General features: G+C 37.0%; 1 protein-coding gene across 4 annotated transcripts in view; it reads left to right on the top strand.

Annotated features, from left to right (window-relative positions):
• RNF19A (ring finger protein 19A, RBR E3 ubiquitin protein ligase) overlaps nucleotides 1–14,609 on the top strand; it is a 57,228-nt gene that overhangs the window by 16,021 nt on the left and 26,598 nt on the right. For 2 of the 4 annotated variants that reach the window (XM_067711629.1, XM_067711633.1), the window contains exon 2: nucleotides 8,972–9,737. In XM_067711629.1, coding sequence (XP_067567730.1) covers nucleotides 9,064–9,737 — 674 coding nt within the window. In that variant the 5' untranslated portion in view covers nucleotides 8,972–9,063. Of the gene's footprint in view, nucleotides 1–1,209; nucleotides 1,353–8,971; nucleotides 9,738–14,609 lie in introns of those variants that run through there. The other 2 variants (XM_067711630.1, XM_067711632.1) reach the window with 2 other exon arrangements.

Here is a 14,609-nt window from a genome sequence, read left to right on the forward strand (position 1 = left end):
AAATTAGGTCAGAGGTAGGTAGAAAGGAGATCATTATTCAATAAGTGGTGTTGAGATAACTAGCTAGCCATTTAGAAAAACTCAAATTTTGATCTCTACTTAGTCCTAACATGAAAATAAATTGAAATGGATGAAAGATGTAAACAATAAACAAATCATAGAAGTACCAGAAAGAAACATGAGCAAATTTTAAAAATATAATCTTGGAGTGAGCAAGATGTTCCAAGACAGATATGGAATCCAAAAGTCATAAAGAGAAAGATATGTTAATTTGAACACACACACACAAAATTTTAAATTCCTACATTGGAAAATTACCATAGTTTTTAAAAAAAATTATTTGACACATAATAACAAAGTTCCTTTACATAAAAGGCCTTATACCAACAGCAGGATATGAACATGTGGTTAGTTCACAGAAAATGAAATGTGACTTGGAAACGTTTGAGAACCACATATAATACCAAATATATAGTCATTAAAATTTCTTCTTTATTCCTCATCTTCTCTCAACCTCTCAACATAAGTATATATGGCTGAAAAAGTTTAATGGCCTGTTATGCTTTTGTAATATAAAATAGTATTTTAGTAGCATCTAAAATAGAAAGTCTCGTTTCTTTATGTTCTTGATTCTCACTTGAGTATGAGATAGCTCAGGCTTCACTAGTGACCAGAATTAATGATCAATAGAGACTGTGCTGGGAATCTCTGTACCTATTCCCTCCTCACTTCAAACAAACAGAAACAACTTTATACTTAGTCCTCTTTCTGTTCTCTTCAACAGTGCTATTAAGTGTTTTTGCATTCTACTTTTATTACATTCATGTTTTAGAGGTACTGAACAACTGGGTGTCAGACATCAGTAAAAGAAATTGAAATCAGAAACCGTTGGTACTCTTTGCTCTTATACTTAGCGTTTATCAACACAAAATTACTGGATTTTCTCTGTCTTACCTTTGCGAGAAGTAACAGAAGAAACCTAGTTTTAGCTGAATAACAGAGGCAGAAACAGATATTCAAGAGTATAATGGGGTTTTCTCTTGGTAAATTAATTTCTTTATTGTCTATAAACTTTATTTTGCCTAGCCTTCTATCTCCAAAATACCCTTTCATGAGTCTTAAATCACATAGGCACGTGGGTGGTTAGTAGATGCTACTAAAACATTTGTAGTTAGGAGATGTTTATTGGTTGAATATTTTAAATCTGTAATTCTTGAAGTTGTATAATGTCAGGATATTCAACATGTCTTATTTATCCTGTGGCACAAGGGTCCCCAACACCCCTAACCCACGGACCACTGCCAGTGGCAGCACAGCAGGAACCGGGCAGCACAACAGGAGGTGAGTGGCAGGTGAGCAAGCGAACCTTCATCTGTATTTACAGCCGCTCCCCCATCGCTCGCATTACCGCCTGAGCTCCACCACCTGTCAGGTCAGTGGCAGCATTAGATTCTCATAGGAGTGCACACCCTACTTTGAACTGCGCATTCGAGGGATCTAGGTTGTGCGCTCCTTATGAGAATCTAGTGCCTGATGACCTGAGGTGGAGCTGAGAATATGATGTTAGCACTGGGGAGCGGCTGCAAATACAGATTATCGTTGGCAGAGGGGTTTGACTGCACAGAGACCGTAATCAATTGCTTGCAGACTCATATCAAAACCCTATCAGTGAGTGGCAAGTGAAAACAAGCTTAGGGCTCCCACTGATTCTGCATCATGGTGAGTTGTATAATTATTTCATTATATATTACAGTGTAATAATAATAGAAGTAAAGTGCACAATAAATGTAATGCACTGAATGCAATGAATCCCGAAACCGTTTCCCCACCCCCGTCCATGGAAAATTTGTCTTCCATGAAACCAGTCCCTGGTGCCAAAAAGCTTGGGGATGGCTGCTGTAGTGCTTGTGGGGTAAAGATTCTTTTCACAGTTTAAAAAGCTGGATGTAGTAAGATTGTATCACTTACAGAGAATCTTACAGCAATAACAAGCCAAAAGCAAAGATATGAACAGAATCCTCAGTTCCTCACTTCCACTTATGTGTGTTCTGCATCATAATTTATTTATCCAGTGTTTATTAGGCACCTACAATAAGTTACAAGTTGTATTAGGTACTAGAGATACAAAGCTTGTCTTACATTTCACTTCAGCTAACATTTAGCATAGTGCCTGGTTTTAGCACGTGCCAATTTCACTTCCTTCTCATAACATCTATTTGAAGTAAGTGGTATCATCCATATTTTGTAGTGGAGATCACAGACTCAGGAATGGACATTATCTGAGATTTTATAACTAACAGTGGCTGACCAGATCTTGACTCCCAAATTCTCTTCTTTATACATCCAGACTGGGTGTTTTTTATTTGCCCCTCCAGATCCACTCCTCATCCTTCCTTGACTTTCTCTGTGCCCCAGAGGAGGTTGACCTAGTCTAAGGACTGCCTCACTTGGGCTCCTTTTTTGGTTTCTTGTTGGATTTAGCCAGTGTGAGGCATTGGCGGATATTGGAGATCCAGAGAAGAGAGAAGCTGGGTATTTATTCTTCCAGTTGCCATTTGACAGCTCTCTCCCTGCGCCTTCTTTCAGAAAGCTGGCAGTGGCTTCCTGAGGACTTTGCCATCCCTGTTAGTTCCTTTAACCCTACCCACACCTTTGTAAATGAGCCCTTCAGTTATCTCTTTGAAACTGCTTTGTTTTTTTGCCAGGACCCTGACTGATACATAACAGCTTTTCAAACATGGGCTACTATTTTGTATGGATTTGAGTTTTCTAACTGTTTTTATCCTGTGTTTATAAGTTGAGCATTTAAAATCTGCAACACATTTTCATGTCAAACAATATTGTAATTGTTTATTAGGTGCTTCACCTGGAATGGTCAACTTCCATAGTTTTTACGAAGAATTAAAAAATAGCGTGCTGCCAAATTAGATGTATTTTATGATGCATCAGTACGAAGTTATCAGCACTTCTACTACATCTTTGGTCCATAAAGCTTTGACACGTCGTAGAAATACCTTTGTTGTGGGCTATTCCTATTTCTTAATTCTGTATTCCTCAAGAGGTACAAAAAAGTTAGAATCAAAGAGATCTTGACTTTAAAGAGGTATAAACACTGTGGGCTAGAGAAGGTTAGGTAAGCAGGTTCAGGTCTTTGTCCTTCATACCAGTCTCAGGTGCTAGTCTTCAATTTAAGTACATAAAAAGGTCAGGAGGTGGGGCTCCTTTGCCAGCGATAAAAACTAATTTTTCAACCAGTTTCTTCAGGGGGATGAAAATGTGTAGCAGCAATTGGCAGAGAGTCTTTGTTACTTGTTGGAGTTGTGCTAGACTGGAAAAGAGGGGGAAAGAGAGCCATTTCTCATATTTTAATTAGCAGGTGATTGGAATTTCTTGTGACATTGGTGTTAAGAGAATTGCCTCCTATATGATATTAGATACTTGGTTGAAAATACATAATATGGGGTCTACTTGTATTTTACTCTCCTTTTCTGTTTCACTAAGCTCTTCTGGCATCTGCAGTTACAGATCTATACTTTTATTTAGAGGGGAAAGGTATCCCCACTAAGCCAACAGCCATAACATCATGGAGGCCAACCTCAGTTATCTTTTTCCCCCACTGCTTTTCTTCATGTTATCGATGTGTTGTACTTCGACAAATCCTTGTGATAGTAAATCAGTTTAAAGAATATCCAAAGTTGGGGATTATTAGGAGTTGTATATATTTCAAATTATATCATTAAGTATATTTACTGCCTCTCATCTTCTGTTCCTGCTCTGAAATGATGTAAACTACTCTAGGTTTTTAATACATAATTTATTTTGCATTTGATCCAGTAGACCTCATATTTGTCTTTGTAAACTTGGTGTGAACTAATTGGACATTTTAAAAAGTAGAGCATGTATATGCCTAGGAGGCATGACAGTGAAATGACAAGATTTTTTCTTGTGCTTATGAAATAGTATCATCACTTCAGTGACATTGTGTCATTTTAAGAAATACTCATTTGGTATTTATTCACAGTGTCTATGTTTCTCACTTCATCTTGGCTGTGTGTGGTATTAAAGAAATCGCAATATTCAAGTTCTACATTTAAAACCTTATTAAAACATTGAAGGTAATCAGGGCAGAAAAACAAGTGAACACTGTAAAAATTTCTTATCTGAGTTATAAAATGTGAGTACAGTTTAGTTAGGAGGAGAGAAAAGGGAGTGGCATTTCAGACGGGGGAATGGCTTGAATAAGGCATGGAATTGAGGGATAGTTAAGACCAGCCCTAGATGATATGTAAAATATAATTGTCTTTTGTTTTCTGCGACAATTTTTGAGATACTGATAGTGACTGGAGTTGTTTCTTGAAGGCAGCTGCAGACAGATGATGGTACTGAGGCCGAGATATCAGAAGACCTGAATTTGACCCTGAACCCTGTTATTTCCTAACTGTGCAACGTTTAACCCTCTCTGCACTTCAGTTTTCTCATCTATCAAATCAGGATAATACCCATTCCATAGGGCAATGAAGTTTAAATCAAAAGTGCTTTAAAAGCACTTTAAAACTCTACTGTGTAGTGGTATTATTATATACAACATATTTTCCCTTAGTTTATAACTATTGGTTTTGTGATATATATTTCTTCTCCAGACATATCTCATTGAGTACAGAGACCCGTGTCTATCTTGTTTATGGTGGTAACCTCCTGAGGTTTAGCACATGCTAGGCTTAGACTTTAACTTTGAAATTAAGCCAAAGTCCCCTTGATTGAGGCATTCCCAATACTGTTGAGTCACATGCTTTTAGACACCTTTCATGGATTTTTTCTACAGATAGTCATTAATTTATGTGGGTTTTTTTAATGTCTCTCGTATCTCTATACATAGGTTTTTAAGTACTACCTCACTATAGCCCCATAGGCTGAAAATGACTATAAACTGAGGTTTTTTTTTTTTTTTTTTTTAATGGCACTTTTATTTTCAGTGCCTAAACTAATGAAAAGCAAGGAGCCTTGTTTTGGAGGCCAAGCCTATAGAATTCTGTTTTTAAGTGAAAGTGTTTAGCAGACTCTTTAGAATTAGTGGTTCTTGACCAGCGTGTGCAACTAAATTACTGAGGAACATTTTCAAAATATACAAGTTCTGGACCACATCCTCAATTTGATTGGGTAGCTCTAGAGTGGAATACGTTTTTTGTTGTCGTTGGTGGGGTTCAATTAGCTGGGGTTTTTTTTTTTGCGGTACACAGGCCTCTCACTGTTGTGGCCTCTCCCATTGCGGAGCATAGGCTCCGGACGCGCAGGCTCAGCAGCCATGGCTCACGGGCCCAGCCGCTCCGCGGCATGTGGGATCTTCCCAGACCCGGGCGTGAAACCGTGTCCCCTGCATCGGCAGGCGGACTCTCAACCACTGCGCCACCAGGGAAGCCCTTAGCTGTTTTTTTTTTTAAAACTATACGCAATAGATGCTCATGATACAATTGTAAACTATGCAGAAAGCAGAAAGTGAATACTAAAGATTATTCTCCCCAAGGTAGCCATTGTTAATGGTTTAACATTTTTCCAGAAATTGTGTAGGTACATGTAAACCTCTGTGGGTGCGTTTTTTTCCACAAATGGGTTCATACTATACATACTATTTTGCAGTTATTATTGTTCACTCAGTATTATGTAGCGAGATCTTTTCCTTATCATTACATGTAAATTGTGGTTGGCTCCTTTATTTTTACCAGTTCCCTGTGGGACACAAGTTATTTCCAGGTTTTGTGTGGGGCTTGTTTGCCTTGTTTTGTTTTGTTTGCTTGTATCAGCTAGGCTGCAGTGAGTTTCCTTGCACAGTATTTCTTTGCACACTTGTGTCATATTTTCTGAAGGATAAATTTTACATGTAGGATTGCTGGTCAAAGCAATTTTGAAGTTTAATAGATAGTGCCAAATTGGTTCCCCAGAGTTGTGCTGATTTGCGGTCCTCCCAACAATATGTGAGGTGCTTCTTTCAATACACGTTCACCAACCCTTTCAACCTTTGTGAGTCTGATGTGTACAAAGATGGTGTATCTAGTGTTTGAATTTTCATTTCTTTAGTGTTGTTGAACACTGTTTCCTATCTTCCTAATTTTTGTAATTCTTTTTCTCCAAACTTCCTCCTTATATCCTTGCTCATTTTACTGCTAGGTTGTACATCTTTTTCTTACTTATGTGTAAAAGCTGTTTGTATACTAAGGAAATTTGTTCATTGTTATACATGTTTTACTAATTTATCACATCATCCTACTCTGTAGTATTTTTTACCATATAAAAATATTAAATTTTTTAGTATTCAAATTTGTTTCTTTTCCTTTGATGCCTGTTTATTTGCAGAATGTTTTAGGAAGTCTTCCTAAGTGGGATGACAGTATGTTCTAGTTTGCCCCTGTTATCCTAGTTTAAATATTAATAGCACCTCCATTCACTCTTACTAGGTTCTTTTTTGGATAATGAATTATATGGGTATCAAATTTCTAAAAGTGTGTTTTGAAAAATTCTCCAGCTGATATTCATTAAATACCACTGGTTTAATGTTTTAAATGATAAATTCTTAGGACAGAATCCCCAAGACAGAGTCCCTCTACAGTTCTGTTCATTGATACATATATTGAACCCTGGAGTACAGAAAGCATTTTGAGATGCAAGAGAAAATAATAACTATAAAGAAGAAAATATGCAGAAATTTTTAGTTCATTTACCATCACACTCTATATTTCCCTCAGAATTAAGGGAATATGCTGCAGATGATGGGAAAATATAAACTGATAGACATGAGTAAAGTTTGCCTGAGTGAAATTGTGTGGATATCACCTCAGGGAGTTTTTTTTTTCTTTGACCTTAAATCGTGGTATAACAATCACCGAGAAAAATGCATTAATCATGAATCTGTGGGTCAGTGATTTATCACAAAGTGAACATACCTTTGTAACCACTATACATGTGCCTCTTCCTTTGTGCCTCTCCTCAAAAGGTAGCTACAGTACTGACTTATAACATCATAGATTAGCTCTGTCTGTTTTCGTTTTGTTTTGTTTGCGGTACGTGGGCCTCTTACTGTTGTGGCCTCTCCCGTTGTGGAGCACAGGCTCCGGATGCACAGGCTCAGCAGCCATGGCTCACGGGCCCAGCTGCTCCGCGGCATGTGGGATCTTCCCGGACTGGGGCACGAACCCGCATCCCCTGCATCGGCAGGCGGACTTTCAACCACTGCGCCACCAGGGAAGCCCAGCTCTGTCTGGTTTTGAACTTTATTTAAATGGAATTATACAGTACACATCCTTTTATGAGAGATTCATTCTTGTTTTATGAGTAGCAGTATTTTGTTCATTTTCATTGCTTTCTGGTATACCAGAATATACCAGAATGTGGAATGAATATACCACAACCTGTTTATCCATTCTACCGTTGATGGAAATATGGGTTGTATCCAGTGTTTGGGCTTATTATAACTAGTGTTGCTGTGAATATAGTTATGTAGATGTTTTGGTGCATGTGTGCATTCATTTCTCGTGCATTCATATCTAGGAGTATAAATTGGATAATAGAGTATCCATGTGTCCAAATTTGGTAGATACTGTTAAACAGTTTTTCAAAGTAGTTTTCCAAACTCCTACCAGCAGTCAACATCTTTGCTAATATTTGGAAATGTCAGTTGGAATTTTAGCCATTTTGCTGGGTGTGTAGTGGTCTCTCAGTGTGGCTTTAATGTGTACAACAAATGATGTTGAGCACTTTTTCATATTCTTTTGTGAAGTGCCTGTTATGTCCCTCACCCATTTTTCTATTATATTGTCTGCTTTGTCTTGTTGACGTCTAAGTATTCTTTCCATATTCTGGATACTGGTCCTTTATTAGTTTTATGTGGCAAATGTCTTCTCCCACTCCCTTAATACTGTCTCTTCATTTTATTGTAGTCCAATTTAACAATCTTTCATTTTATGGTAAGTACTTTAGTATGTTTGGTTTAAGAAATATTTTTGTTGAAATATTCTCTTCTGTCAACTCGTAGAAGCGTTATGATTTTACTTTTCACATTTAGATCTATGAACCATGAATTGATTTTTATGCAGGGGGTTAGCTATAGGTCAAGTTCCTTTTCTCTTCTCAGATGGTAACCAGTAAAACAGTACTATGTTGTTTTTGTTTTGTTTTTGACAAGGCCATTCTTTATGCTCAGCTGTGTCACTTTTGGCAATAAGTTAAGTATCCATGTGTATATGTGGGACTTTTTTCCTGGACTGTGTTCTGTTCCACTGGTCTTTGTATCCATCTTTGTGATGTACCACACTGTCTTCCTAATTACTATAACTTTATAATGAGTCATTATATCTGGCAGTGTAAGAGCATCCCCTGCCCCCCCACACTTTGTTCTTCACAATTGTGTAAGCTCTACTTAGCCATTTGTATTTGCATGTCCATTTTATTGTCAATTTTTTTTTAACTCCTAAAGGCAGTGGGAATCATTGAGGTTTGAGTGTGATAAAAATCATAAGTTTTGTACAAGATTTTTTTTTTTTTTGTGGTACGCGGGCCTCTCACTGCTGTGGCTTCTCCCGTTGCGGAGCACAGGCTCTGAACGCGCAGGCTCAGCGGCCGTGGCCCACGGGCGCAGCCACTCCACAGCATGTGGGATCTTCCTGGACCGGGGCACGAACCCACGTCCCCTGCATCGGCAGGCGGACTCTCAACCACTGCCCCACCAGGGAAGCCCTGTACAAGATTTTAAGAATAAGGTCAGCTCAAATCTAGACTCTTAAGATTAAGTAATATCCGTGTTATATCAGCATTGGTTTTGTATTCTCTTGTAGACTACTCAATAAACTGGCCTTATTTAAAAAAATCAAAACCAAAAACTAATGATTAAAGAGCATACTTGTTTGAAGTTTCATAGAGAGTTTGTAAGTTTATTAAGAAACATGCAATTAAATAATCTTGGTGTTTTTGTTTTGCTTTTCAGAACATCTGTGATAAGTCTACCATAAATTGAACTCCTTCAAGAATTCTCTGAAGGAACCAAATAGGATTTTCTTACATCATGACTTAATCTGAATGCAAGAACAAGAAACAGGTTTTATCTCTAAATATAATGAAGGGCTGTGTGTAAACACAGACCCTGACTCAATTCTAATGAGCATTTTAGACATGAGTTTACATCGGCAAATGGGTTCAGATCGAGATCTTCAGTCTTCTGCTTCATCTGTGAGCTTGCCTTCAGTCAAAAAGGCACCCAAAAAAAGAAGAATTTCAATAGGCTCTCTGTTTCGGAGGAAAAAGGATAACAAACGTAAATCAAGGGAGCTAAATGGCGGGGTGGATGGAATTGCGAGTATTGAAAGTATACATTCCGAAATATGTACTGATAAGAACTCCATTTTCTCTACAAATACCTCCTCTGACAATGGATTAACTTCTATCAGCAAACAAGTTGGAGACTTTATAGAGTGCCCCTTGTGCCTTTTACGGCATTCTAAAGACAGATTTCCTGAGATAATGACTTGTCATCATAGATCTTGTGTGGATTGCTTACGACAATACCTAAGGATAGAAATTTCTGAAAGTAGGGTTAATATCAGTTGCCCAGAATGTACTGAACGGTTTAATCCCCACGATATTCGCTTGATATTAAGTGATGATGTCTTGATGGAAAAATATGAAGAATTTATGCTTAGACGGTGGCTCGTTGCAGATCCTGATTGTAGGTGGTGTCCAGCTCCAGACTGTGGGTAAGAAGATTTTGTTTGATTTTTCTTGAGTTAATTTTTTTCTCTGTGGATAAAATAAGAATTTGCTGACTGTTACTCAAAAGAAAAATCTTAACATGCCAGGTATTCATTCATTCAGTAGACAGTAGACAAAAATATGTTGAGTATGTACCATGTGTCAGGGACAATGTTAGATATTAAAGGCAGGAATCTTGTCTTACTCATTTTTATATTGTCTTTGAATCATATATTCACTTAAGACTGTTTTCAGAAGAAAAGGATAAGATGGTAGAGTGCAGGATCTAGTCCTATTTATTTTCCCCATCCATTTGGAGAATTTTTATTTTGTTATAATAGATGAAATGAGCAGACATTTTGTTGTTTGCTTTTGGTGGGGGAGTCACTCGTTTAAACTTAAATGACCCTTTTGAAAGGCACCTTAATGCGTGCCACAGTATGATGTGTTCATGAGTTGATGTGTTCTTGAGACACAAGATCTAGAGGTTATGTAATACTTCATTTGCCTCAAGTTTTTGAATTACAAATACCATTTTCCCAATATTTAAAGTAAAATAATTTTGCTTGTATATTTGGTTATTATGTTAACAGCAGCTCCGGTTAATAGGGTATTTACCATGTATGGTTGTCAGAACTAGAAAAAAATAGTCATATGCTTTTCACGAATAAGGAAAGCCATAAACCCTGGATGAGTTTAGCGTACCATTAGTAAGCCAGAGATTATAAATAAGAGTTTGGGAAAACCCAGAACTTCCAAGATTATCTGGGTATAATCAGAGACAAGGCTGAAATGTGAGTTTGATTTATCAAATGACAATTTCAGGACTCTGATCAAATCCATTATTAAAAACTTATTGAGCAGCAAATTTTCAGATTGTATTTAGTCTACCAATTCCATAATTTTAAGTGAGAAAGGTAATAGTATGTTTCTAGCCTGTGCAAATTCCACCAGTTTTCCCAGGTATCACTGGCACTTGACTGTCCACCAGGGATTTCTGTGAAACATAAAGCATTAAAAATATTAGATTATCTAATTATTTAACATTTTATGAATTCATTAGTTGTGTGAAGGACTCGGAGGTACTGTTCAGTATCACATTTGTATTATGATCTCCTATACTGCAGGATGCTTGTACTGTAACATAAATAACAAAATAATATATTAAAGATACTATCTAAACTGGGCCAAGGTTGGCTGTGCTTCCAGGTGTATGGTAGAAGCAAACTCTGGACCTGTGAAGGGTTAAATTCTCAAGAAAAAGATGGGGAGAAAATAGGGATAATGAACAGTGCCTTTAAATAATTTGAGCTAGAGAAGAAGAGCTTAGGTACGATTGTATCACTCTTGATCCCGTGGACCCCTGCAGAATATTTTCACTAATGCAGGTGTGTACATTCATTAGAGTAGATTTCAAGTTGATTACAAATTTTAGGTTTTAAAAAAAAGCCTTTTGCAAGTCATTATAGCAAATACCCTATAGCAAGAGTTCAAACAGAAGTATTTTACATTTCATCTGGACAAAGTGTGATTTTCTAACTGTCTTTCCTGGAACCCCAGGATAAGAGGTGTTTCACAAGTTCCTTTAAGCATTTAATAGCTTTAAAAGAAAATGTGTGAAAATGATGGAACAAATTAAAAGGAGGCTTTCGTGTCAGAACCTGTGACCAGGAGAGATTGAGAGAGTAAATCCAGGAGCACAAGCTTTCTGGTCACTAAATAGGTATGTTCTCCTGTGCTGGGTTGATGGATCATGTCATCATAGTGGATAATATCAACACTATCAAGCTAATAGAACACAATAGATAGGGCTGACGTAGATTCTCACTTGTCTAAGAACTTGATTTGGGGACTTCCCTGGTGGCGCAGTGGTTAAGAATCTGCCTGCCAACGCAGGCAACACGGATTCAATCCCTGGCCCAGGGAGATCCCACAGGCCGCAGAGCAACTAAGCCCGTGCGCCACAACTACTGAGCCTGCGCTCTAGAGCCCGCGTGCCACAGCTGCTGAAGCCTGCGCACCTAGAGCCTGTGCTCTGCAACAAAGAGAAGCCACCGAGATGAGAAGCCCGTGCACTGCAACGAAGAGTAGCCCCCGCTTGCCACAACTAGAGAAAGCCTGTGCGCAGCAACGAAGACCCAATGCAGCCAAAAATAAATAAAATAAATAAATTTATTAAAAAAAAAAAAAGAACTTGATTTGGGGGGAAGAATGCCAAACCAACTGGGAAAGGATTGATTATTCACCATAGAGAATTGTGAAAATTAGCTATTTAAGGGGAAAAAATTAGATTGTCACCACATATAATAAATTAAAACAAAATCAAAACAGATTACAGAGGTAAGTTATATAAATAAAAGGACAAAATTAAACTAAAAGAAAATATAGATTGATTAGATCACTTACTGCTATTATTATTTAGTAAAATTGAACACACATCCTGTAACTTAGAAGATCCACTCCTAGTTAAATGCCTCAGAGAAACTCTTTACTTGTGTGCCAAGAGACATCTAGTTAAGAGACATTTTTAAGAATGTTCATAATAGCAAAGAAACAAACAAAAAAGTTCATTAACAGTAAAATGGATAAATGCATTTAGTCTCATGGTTACCTCTTGTGAGGAAGAAGAAGGGATGTGAACTTCAAAGGGGCAATCAAGGAACTTCTAAAGCCACAGATAAACAAGGTAACCATAGGTTCTGGTTTGCCCAAGATAGTTCCAACTCATGCTTATTGTACTGGTGTAAATTTTAATAGCATTACCTTTCTTTTTCAGGTGTTCCAGTCAGGTTGTGAATTATATGATCACCCTACTGATACTATTCTTAACTTGTGTGGTAGATTCAGGGGGTATTCATTTTATTATTCTTTATAAATCCTTTGGTGTATATGACATTTCTCAGTAAATTAAATTTTTTTCATAATCTCATACTCTCAGGTATTTTGCACATTTTCTTCTTATTGAGACATCATTGTTAAAAAATAATATGGCTTAGGTATTCTAAGTATTTTGGAGAGGAATACATGAATGTTAACTCAAGTATAAAATAATCTTAATAGAAACACCTACTTTAATAGATTCCTTTATTATGAAAACCACTTGATTGTTACATAAGTTTAACAGAGAATTAGTCTTGATTAATTTGGCTATAAATTAATTTTTGGTTTTGGTGGTTGTTAGTAGTCTTACGCACAAAGGACAAAGAAAACATGTCACAGAGATTAATCACTTTGTGTATTTTCATTTGTATTCAATTTATGCTGGCTCACTAGATTAGTAAGAGCATATTTTATATACTTGATTACGTTATAGGTTTTATGGTTGTGTTATGTGGAAAAGATCACCTGTGACAAAATTTATACATATGCTTTGAAAACATAGAATACTGCATAAGACCTCATTACAAATTACAATTGTACTTGGCATGAGCGTGGACAGACCTGATTTTGAATCTCTATCCTATCATGTTTTAAGGATTGAGAAGGTTTTTAATGTTATTGGTAGCATAATTCCTAGCACACAGTAAGCTTTTTATAGTTCTTATTTATCACTCCTCATCTCCATTTCTGAAGTTTTGTTTTTATTTTTTTAAATCAGACAGTTCTTCAAATATTTACTGCACCTGTGTGCCAGGTACTGGGAATTTTTAATAACTAACAAAAGATGAAAATCTCTGCCCTCTTGGAACTTATTAAAATCTTTGGATTCACAGAGAGAAATTTCTTATTTAAACTCCATTTATTACTGAAATCTGGCACAGAGGATACTGGTAAATATCTGACTGTTTGACAGTTATTCATAGCAATGCATAGCCAGTAGTACGTACTAGGACCACAGGCATGCGTGTAGTATTTTAATCCCTTTCATTGTACAACACACTTAAAAGACTTTTTTCTAGAAATGCTAAATGTGAAATTATGTTTTCCTCTTGCTTTTGATACTTACCAAAATGACCATTTTCTGTATCTGACACCAGTTTTACTTAAATATGTAGTTTAACACACTGAGAAATATTGCCCTTAGCTCAGAGTAGAAAGAAAACCTGGACCTGGTTTCTATTTGAGACCTTTGAGGGTTTCTGACCTAATAGTCTTTCCTCTCTTCTGAGGGCCAGGGCAGATTAAGCTTGTTTAAAGGACAGTATGTATTTCTGAAAACCCCTCTTGCGAAGGGGTCTAGGAGGCCAAACCTGTGTGCTGTGATTTAACCGGGGTGAAGTTATCTGGACTGCTTCTAGAACATGCCAGTTTATACAGGTTCAGAGAAAAATCTGGCCATGGCTGAGGAAAAAAATTACAGTGAGGGACATGTAGGAGGGGAAGCATAAGACCTGCCTTGGATAAAAATATCTATTACCTCTGCCTAGGAGGCTTAGTTTGTACATTGTCTAGGCAGATAGCAAAAAACTGGCATCTTGGTTTCTGTCATCACTTGTTTCAATTGGCTAAGACTACCCTTCTACTAGCACACATTATCCATGTCATCTCATGTGAGTGCTTTTGACTTTACTGGGGAGATTTGATTATGCAGGAACATTTATTATACTAGAATATAGTTAATGATTTAATGTCTGTGAGCCCCTCAAGAGTAAAAATAAAAAGTATTTTTTTCTTTATAACCACAGGTTAACCACATGCTCGATAAAGTGTTATTGAATGAACAAATCTGAATATATGCCATTAATGTAAATCGTATGTCTTAGGAACAGTTAATAAACCATTTTTAAGCGGTGTGCTCAACTATAATCAGGTTTGTTAAGCTTTGAGCTGATTTACTGACATTTAAATGGCTCTAAATAATAACTTACTCTGGTGGAAGATACTGTTCATAATGGACACTGTTCATAATGGAGTGGCACCATAGGCTTAGGAGCTAA

Source organism: Pseudorca crassidens, chromosome 17 (genome assembly GCF_039906515.1).
Source record: "Pseudorca crassidens isolate mPseCra1 chromosome 17, mPseCra1.hap1, whole genome shotgun sequence".
Classification (NCBI taxonomy): Eukaryota; Metazoa; Chordata; class Mammalia; order Artiodactyla; family Delphinidae; genus Pseudorca; species Pseudorca crassidens.